The 8760-nt window shown below is 60.8% G+C and overlaps 1 protein-coding gene across 1 annotated transcript in view; it reads right to left on the minus strand.

Moving 5' to 3' along the window:
* The window catches only part of Sik1 (salt-inducible kinase 1), a 21695-nt gene that overhangs the window by 1968 nt on the left and 10967 nt on the right, over window positions 1-8760 (minus strand). Inside the window, exons 8-14 of the mRNA XM_013027352.1 lie at window positions 7655-7832; window positions 7144-7224; window positions 6597-6657; window positions 3950-4142; window positions 3506-3795; window positions 2778-2838; window positions 2215-2681 (exon numbers count right to left, since the gene is read on the minus strand). Of these exons, the coding sequence (XP_012882806.1) occupies window positions 2215-2681; window positions 2778-2838; window positions 3506-3795; window positions 3950-4142; window positions 6597-6657; window positions 7144-7224; window positions 7655-7832 (1331 nt within the window). The remainder of the gene's footprint in view (window positions 1-2214; window positions 2682-2777; window positions 2839-3505; window positions 3796-3949; window positions 4143-6596; window positions 6658-7143; window positions 7225-7654; window positions 7833-8760) is intronic.

Consider the following 8760-nt stretch of genomic DNA (forward strand, 5'->3'; position numbering starts at 1 on the left):
GAGGAGGAGGAGGAGGAGGAGGAGGAAAAGGAGGAAAAGGAGGGGAGAGGTGAGAGGAGGGGAGGGGTGAGAGTAGAAGGAGGAGGAAGAGGAGGACAAAGAAAGGGTACCCTCCGCCCAAGGCCTTTGAGCCGACACAGTCCTTCTTCTCTTGGCCTTGGCTGGAGCAGCACCAGTGGCCACTCCAGGGGTGAACTTGAGCCTTCTCAGCCTCTGTAATCATGGGGAAGCTGCTACTTAAGAGAGATAAATGCATGCAGAGCCCAGTGGGCTTCCCTGGAGGGCCTGGCGTGATGAGGAGCAGAGACAAAGCCACTGGGGCCACGTGAAGAGGGTCCACTGGGACCAGGTCCCGCGTAGACCTTGGAGCTGGAGCCTGGGGTGCAAGGCTAACGTGGCCCCCATTCCCACGCTTGCATGACTTGAAGAAAACGATCCGTGCGCAGCAAGCCATTCCTGCTCGAAGGGGCGTATTTTTAGCCAGGCACAAAAAGATGAAGGAAGACAGAGTTATGACAAGGAAGACAGAGAGGGACCGAGCTTGCGAGAAGCCGTGCGGACCTTGCGCTGCATTTCGCCTTTTCCTGTGGCCGCCATCTTGAGGCTCCAGGAGAGGAAAAGACGGGACCTGGAAGTTCTTTGGTCCTCTTGCCTCATCCGGCCTGGGTTGGGGAGGGAGCCGGGAAAGACGTGGCATTGGGCAGGAGTGGCCTCTTGGGGTCATACCCAGGGATGGGGTGCCCAGCTGAGGCCCAGGGGGCTGCCCAGGTATCCCCAGTGCCACCACGGCCAGAAGCCGGTCCCCACTCTGCAAAGCCAGGCCGGGCCTTGGCGAGTCACGGTTAGCACGGGCACGGGCCGTCCGTGTCCTCTGCCCACGTCACAGCGGTGAGCTCACACCGCCCGGGCCGTGGGAGTGGGCATCCCAGATGAGGGGGTACGGCCTCCATGACACCTGGCCAGGTGCTGATTGTCCCCCCCCCGTCCCCTGCGGCACCACCCCCTCGAAGCAGCTCTGAGCATTACCTGACCGCACACGGAGGCTGCCGGCCGGCCAGTGCGCAGTGAGCTTCCCGTCCCGTCCGCTGGACGTGCAGCCCACCCGGCCGCGTGTGGAGAGGAGAGGCTCCCTCGGCACCCGAGTCCACAGGAGCCCTGTGTGCCGCTCTCTCCCACGCATGCGCAGCTCCTAGCAAGCCAGCTCAGGCTGCCACAGGCCCCAGAGCCCCTCAGCCACACGTGGCCTGACCACTGGACTGAGGAGGGGGTAAGGCAAACTCCAGGCCTTGTGGCAGAGGGGAACTGAGAACTGAGGCTCCAAACCCTGAAAGCCATCAGCTCAAGCCAGGACGAGATAACGGCTACGGAGGGGGGTGGGGCAGAGCGGTGGCGTCTGTCCTGTGCTCGCCCACCTGCCGTCCCTGCCCTGTGCTCGCCTCCCTGTGAGTTCAGGCCTGTGCTCGCCTCCCTGTGAGTTCAGGCCAACCTCCAGGAGCAGCCGCTCCCCCTGCCTGCCTGTCTGCCCACCCAGCTCAGCCAGCCACACCCTCCGCCAGCCGCGCCCTGCTGCTCCTGCCTGTCATCCTAGCTGCTCAGGAGGCTGAGGTCTGAGGATCCCAGTTTGAAGCCAACCCAGATAGACAAATCCAAAATACTCTTCTCCCCACTTAATTAGCAAAAAACTAGAAGTGAAGCTGTGGCTCAAGCGGTAGAGCAACACAGCTTGGAGCAGAGAGAACCAAGCAAGAGCCTGAGGCCCTAAGTTGCAGCTCTGGTATTAGCACAAAACAAAACAAGACAAAAACACCAAAGCATCCTCGCTGGCTCCTGGGACCTGAGCCAGTGCCCCCCCCGCTCCCCCCCCCCCCCCCGCCCACGGGACAGGCCGGGCAGTGTGCTCTGAGTCACCCCAAGCCTCGGAGCCATGCTTCCTCCACAACACAGCCACAGAAATGTTTGCTTTCAGGCTTGCTGTGGCGACTGAGTCAGAACGAGAGGGAAGGCAGATTTGGGCCCCGGGGTTCTTGCAGGTGCATGCTTGCATGTGTGTGCACAGCGTGTCAACATACACGTGTCAGAGCGGCCGGCAGGCAGCCCTGGCCCTGGGCCTTCGGGCAAGCCTGTGCGGGCCTGGTGGCTCCGGGGACTCACGCCCTCTGGGGTGGTCAGGGCGGGACGGCACGGTGTGGGTGCGGGGCTGCACTCTGCACCCACCTTTGCTCCCTGCAGGTCCACGGGGTTCCGTGCCCCCATCCCGCCGGGGAGCTAGCCTGCGGCTCCAGACCCGTCTCAGGGCAGCGCCGGGACCACGGCCTCTCGGGGGCAGCGGGGTCTGGGGCAGAGGCAGCCGCGGCCGGGGAAGAGCAGGTAGAGGCCGCAGCAGAGAATGCAGGTTTGCGGGGGAGGGGGGAGGTCCCGGGGAGCCCTGGGGGATCCCCGCTGCCACGCTCCCACCTCTGAATCTGCTGGGCAAACTGAGCCAGAACCCCGTGTCCCAATGGGGTCACCTCTGTGCTATGGGCAATCTGGGGCCCCGGGGCAGCCTCTGCCCGCGTCCAGGGCTCTGGCCGTGGTGAGCAGGGGGCAGTGCTTGGTCTCACCACCAGCTGGGCAAACTCTTCCCCTCCAGCTCCCATTTCCCTTTCCCCCAGGCGTGGGGCGGGGCCCGGGCTGCGCCCTTTCTAAATGTGAGGTCGGGGAAGGTGAGCGGCTGGGCAAGAGACCGCAGGGCCGCCAGTGCCCGGGCCGCTGCTGGGGCACCAGGGCCTGCCCCTCGCCAGCCCTGGGCCCCAGGCCACTGGGGCATAGCTGGTAGCAGGTAGAGCACCATTGACAGACCTGCAGGGAGACACTGAGGCAGGGCAGTTAATCCCTGAACCCTGGACAAGCGATTTCCACCAACCACAAAGCCCGGGTGACGATCGGGACTTGAGCCTGTGCAGCCCTCCTTCCCGGGCCCATCCTGGGAAGGATCAAGACTGCGGCTCCCATGAGCCTCGGGGCCCCTGCTCAGGAAGAAGCCATTTCCTGGGATGAAGCTGGGACTTGCCGCTGGCTGGTTCCATGCGTAAACACACAGGACAGATAGGAGTCGGCTAAGCAGGAGCAGGCTGCCTGCCCCCATTCTGGCCATGAGACCTTCACCCCGGCCCCCAGGAAGCACTCAAGAGGGCTTTGTGCTGAGGGCCAGACAGCAGCAGGGTGGACAGGTCCTCTGGGATGCGATGGCCCAAGGCTCGCGAGAGCCTCACAGAGGAGGACAGACAGGGAGGAGGCCCAGGCCAGAAGGGAGGCGCGGCTGTAACCCAGGGCCTCGCGCCACTCTGTCTCTGCCTCTGCCTCTGTCTGTCCCCTCTCGGAGGCTGAGTATGTTTAAAGGTGTCTCTATTTGCAGCAAAACTCTGTTTCAAGGTAGAAATACAATCATTTGGGGTTGGGGGTGGGAAAATGTTTCCCCTCACTGACAGGAGCCGTGGGGTATGGCGCTGGGGAAGGATGACCTCACCAAGCAGCAGAGACCAGCCGAGGAGGGCAGGCTCTGGGCTGGGCAGGCTCTGGGCTGGGCAGGCTCCGGGCTGCGCAGGCTCCGGGCTGGGGCAGGCTCCGGGCTGGGCAGGCTCCGGGCTGGGGCAGGCTCCGGGCTGGGCAGGCTCCAGGCTGCGCAGACTCCGGGCTGGGGCCCGAGTCCTTCCCATGAGGATGGCACGTGGCTTTGGCCTCCTTCTGAGTGTCCTGGGCTGCTGCACCGACTCCGCTGCACACCGAGGGCCTTCGACCGCTCAGAATGCCAGAGGCCTGGAGGGTGAAATCAGGTGTCCCCAGGGCCATCCTGGCCACACGAGGGCTGGACAGAGCCTCCTCCCCAGGGCTATCACACCCCACCTTTCTGAACCCCCTGGCTGATCTCTGAAACCTCTGTGTCCCCCTCTGTGGCCAGCTACCCCGGGACCTTCTCGGAGCAGGGTGACGCGGGCTCAGTGCTGCACTGCCCAGCGTGAGCTCCGTGGCCCGTCTTGGGTGACAGCAGGGTTGGGGAGCCCTCACGTGGCCCGAGCACCAGTGCCTGCCGAGCCGTGTCCCCACCGGTGAACCCAGGCAGGCGGCCGCCTGCATCCCTCTGCCGGGCCACCTTGAACTTCCCACTGAGAGGGCGGCCCAGGACCAGTCACCACAGCCGCTTCTGCGACTGGCAGTGCCCGCCTGCCGTGGCAGAGCCCCGAGGCTTCCTCCCTGCGACGGGCGGCCTTGCGGGCACACCCTCCCTCTATTCCTGCAAGGCAGCTCCGGCCACCCCTGCAAGGTTTCCTGGGATTCCATCCATCCCCAGCTTCATGACCCTGTCCCCAGGCTGCATCTCCCTGGGTATTCCATGGTCCCTAGGCCTCGGGGCTGCCCACTGGGGCCGAGGATCGGTGAGCACCCCGCCTCGAGCGAGGCCGACGGCGCGCCGTGCCCGTGACAGGCAATGATCGCTGCCTGACTCAGAGGCAGAGACGATGGGCTGCGCGCTGCTATTTCAGGAAAATTAATTACACCCCACGCCAAGAGAACTCACCCATTAAATGTCCCAAGCACACCCGCGCAGTGGCCTGCAGCCCTGGGGAGGGGCCGGGAGAGGAGAGCCCCCGCCCCGCCCCAGCTGTCTGCAGAGCTCCCGGCAGGCCAGCTGCCCTCTCCCCTTCCTCACACAGCACTGCCCCAAATCCCTGCCCCACGGCTCCTTGAAAGCCAAGTGTTGGAGACAGCCTAGGGCCAGGAGGGTCTGGGCGGGCTGTCAACTGGGGAATCTCGGAACCTTGTAGGCCAACCACGGGCCAGGCTGTGCTGGACATGTTTAGATGGCTAGGCTGGTCCACCAAAGCTCTTCTTCCTCCCCCTTGCTCTTCGGCCTTGTCTGAGGAGGCAGCAGGTGCCCAGGCCCGGGGCTCCAGCGGAAACCCAGGTACACGCTGGCGTGAGCCGGGCCCAGGGGGCACAGGAGAGGCTTCCGGGTGGTAAACCAGAGCAGCTCACCGCAGTGCCCCGCCCTCGCTGTGTCCTCAGACCCCTGGGCACCCACTGCTGCTGGACCCCGGCTGGCATCAGGAATGGTCTCAGAGCGGTTCTGCGGCTCAGCCCGGCTATGGAGCTCAGCCAGGGAACACGCATTCCCGGGGCTCGCCTCCCGTGGAGGCCGGCACCAGGGCTGTGGCTCCCAGGCTCTCTCGCTGTCGCTGCACACAGCGCCACTCTGCAAAACACACTGGGAATCAGTGACACTCACAGCCCCCCACGAGCTCCCAAACTGACTCAGAATGAAAGAGGAAACCTGAACAGCACCACAGAGACATTTGAAATTTGAATGTGAAATGTTCAACCCTCTTGCAAAGAGACTCCAGCCCCCAACGTAATGAATTCCACCAAACACTTAAGAAAGAGATAAAAACCAGTTTTGCACAAATATACACCCTCAATCAGCTTGTGGAAACGAACAGGTCAAAGCTAAAGTTGATCATGGAATTGCAAACCTCTTAGAAAAGCAAAACGTGTTAGGAAGATGGGGACAGACGGACAGGCAGGCATTTCTTAGTCAACACAAGAAAAGCACTAATCAAAGAGGTATAAAAATGATAAGCTAGAATTCATTAAAACTCACAAGTCCAATTTATTCAAGCCTTTAACTCTTTACTCTTCAAATGATGGACACATCACAAATAGAAAGATTTTTCTCTTTCTGCATATAAGATATATGTATATGTGTGTATATACACACATACCCACATATCAAAGAGGAATCCATTCAAAATGCATAAAGCTCTCCTATAATTCAAATAAAAGTTATGTGAAAACTCAAACAACCTATTAAAAATTGGCAAAGATTGGATTGGAGTTCAGTGGCGCAGCAGACTCAGCATGAGTCTGGGTTCAATCTCCAGCACTAAACACACACACACACACACACACACACACACACAAAAGAAAGGAAGGAAGGAAGAAGGAAAGAAAGAAAAAGCAAATAAATGTAAATGACCTTGAAACGCAGAGTGGATCCTAACTCACCACACGATTTTAGAAATCACTAGTCAGAGGAAAATGTGCCAGGCCTAGTGGTGGTACACGCCTGTGATGACAGGAGACTCTGAGTTCTGAGCTACGTATGGAATCAGTTCCAAGCCAACCTGGGCTTCATACTAAGACCCTGTCTTCAAGAGCAACAGCAAAAAAAGGGGGGTAATAATAGTATGATACCACCACAGACAGCCTGGCTAATGCATAAACACGGGCAAAGCCAAGTGCTGGCAGGAGGGTGGAGCCCGTGGCCCTGAGTGTGGCAGGCAGCGGTGTAGAGCAGGTGCAGCCACCTGGTCTGCCGGGGGGAGGCATCCTCCGAGACCGATGGCTGCTGAGCCACACAAGCCCGTATTGTGCCCGGCCTGCGTTACCCTGGCATGCCCGTATACATAACAACCTGAGCTAGAAACACCCCGAACGCTCGTCACCGGATGAGGGGTAAACAAACCAGGACGTGCCCACCCCATGGATGCAACTCCACCGTGACAGAAATGAGCTGGTGACAGCAGCCAGCACCCAACCATGCCAGGAGCTGGGAGCCGCACCCAGCGCACAGGCACACTGCGCGCTCCTGGGCACAGAGGTCCAGACTGGGCCGTGGGGCCCCTGTGGAAGAAACGCGGAAGGGATCGGGCCTTCTGGCCACCTGGGGCCCTGAGGAGCAGTAAGTCCTTTCAGTTTTGACAAAAATCACCTCCAAATAATGAAATCATGGCCATTAAAGAGCACTGAAGCCAGGCGCCGTGGCGTATGCCTCTAATCCTCAATACTCAGGACCCTGAGAACTGAGCATGGTGGTTTGAAGTCAAGTCCATGAGGCTCTCATCTCCAATGAACCACAAAAAGGCAGAAGTAGAGCTGTGGCTCAAGTGGAAGAGTGCTAGCCCTGAGTGAAAAAAGTTAAGGGACACCTCCTGGCCTCTGAGTTCAAGCCCTATGATAGGGGGAGAAGAGGAGAGGAAGAGGGAGAGGGAGGGGAGGAGAAATAGGGAGGGAGGACAAACAGCTCCCCAAGGAAGACGAAATGAACTAATAAACTCCATCTCTCCTGGGCCCTCCACAAATCTCCCCTGATTCAGTGTTCTGCTTTACTGTCTCCTCCTGGCTCCAACAGCAGCCTGGAGCGCAGGCTGACCTTGGAGCGCAGGCTGACCTTGGAGATGGTCCATGGGCCTTAAAGAAGCCCCAAGAGGGCTGCTGCGCCCAAGCCCCTTCCCCAGCCAAACTCAAAAACGCCAGTTTCAGCAGGCCGGGCCGCCGTCTCCAGGGGACACACACGCCCTGCTGCCTCATGGGAGGAAAAGCCGCAGGGACCTTTGGCTCTGAGCTTCCCCCCAGCCACCCAGTTCCTCTTTCAGCAGATTCGGTTCCTTCTCAGTGGTCCTCGGGGAGCCCCCTCGCCCCATGACCCTTGTGCTGCACCGGGGTGCACAGGAGGCAGCCCCCCCTCCTCCAGACACACCCAGAAAGTCCCTTCACCACACCCCTGGGCACGAAGGCACCAGCCTGTGCCCCGCCCCAAGGGGTGAGCCCTCCCCGGTCCTGCGGGAGCGGCTGGGCGCCGCCCACAGGCAGCTCGCCTTCCCGGGTGGGTGCTGCGCACGTCTGCGGACGCCGCTGTTTACTGTGCTCACTAGGTGTGCGGAGCTGCTCCCGAGTCCTCGTGGCTCCCGGCTGGGGTGGTGCTCGCCATCGTGAACATCGTCCACCCGAGTCTGCCGGGTCTGCCCGGAGTCTGCACAGCCAGGCACGTGGCGGCTGCACGCGGAGCCGCACACGTGCTGGTGGAGTCACGCGTGGCGGCCGGTGCTCCCGGGGAAGCGCGTGCACGTCAGCGCTATCCGGCACGGCACATCCCGAGTCCAAGGCAAGGCTTGGCTTGAGCTCTTCCCCTTGCCAAGACGCCCTGTCCCTGCGCAGTAAGCTGGTCACAAGAGCATGGCCAACTCAGACGCCGCCCCCACCCCACCCCCGCGCCGCCCACCCCACCCCCGCGCCGCCCACCCCACCCCCGCAGGGCTGCCAAGGGCACATAGTACACGTGGGCACCGCTGCGCCCCCAGCCTGGGTCCCTGAGCAAGGGAGGCACCGCCAGGGCTCTGGCGTGGGCTTGCTTAGCTATTGTGGGGGGTGCTGTCTAGTCTGGCCTTTTTGCTATGTGCCACTACCGGGGCTTGAACCTAGGACCTGGGTGCTGTATCTCTTTTGTACTCAAGGCTGACGCTCTACCACTTGAGCCACACCGGTTCTGGCTTTTTACTAGTTCATCGGGGGTAGGAATCTCATGGAGGTTTCTGCCCTTGGATCTCAGCCCCCCCACCCCGTAGCTACGATTACAGGTGTGAGTCCCTGGCACCTGCCTTTTTTTCAAGGTTGAATCATATCCCACACTACTTGCCGACCCCTCATCCACTGCTGAGCCTTTCTTGTGAGTGGCACGTGTGTGTGTCAACAGCTGAAGCCCTGCTTTCAGGCCTTTGGGACGACCCAGCAGAGGAAATGTAGGTTCTTGTTGGAGCTCTACGCAGTGATGGGTTTCTGCGGAGTCTGACCATGGTAGCACTCCCACCCACAGCCCACCTGCCAGCAGAGCACACCCACTTTCAGTTTTACTTTTATTTTTTGGTCATGGGGCCTGAACTCTGGGCCTGGGTGCTGTCCCTCAGCTCTTCAGCTTAAGGCTAGTGCTCTACCACCTGAGCCACAGTG

Source organism: Dipodomys ordii, unplaced genomic scaffold (assembly GCF_000151885.1).
Source record: "Dipodomys ordii isolate 6190 unplaced genomic scaffold, Dord_2.0 Scaffold103, whole genome shotgun sequence".
Taxonomy (NCBI): Eukaryota; Metazoa; Chordata; class Mammalia; order Rodentia; family Heteromyidae; genus Dipodomys; species Dipodomys ordii.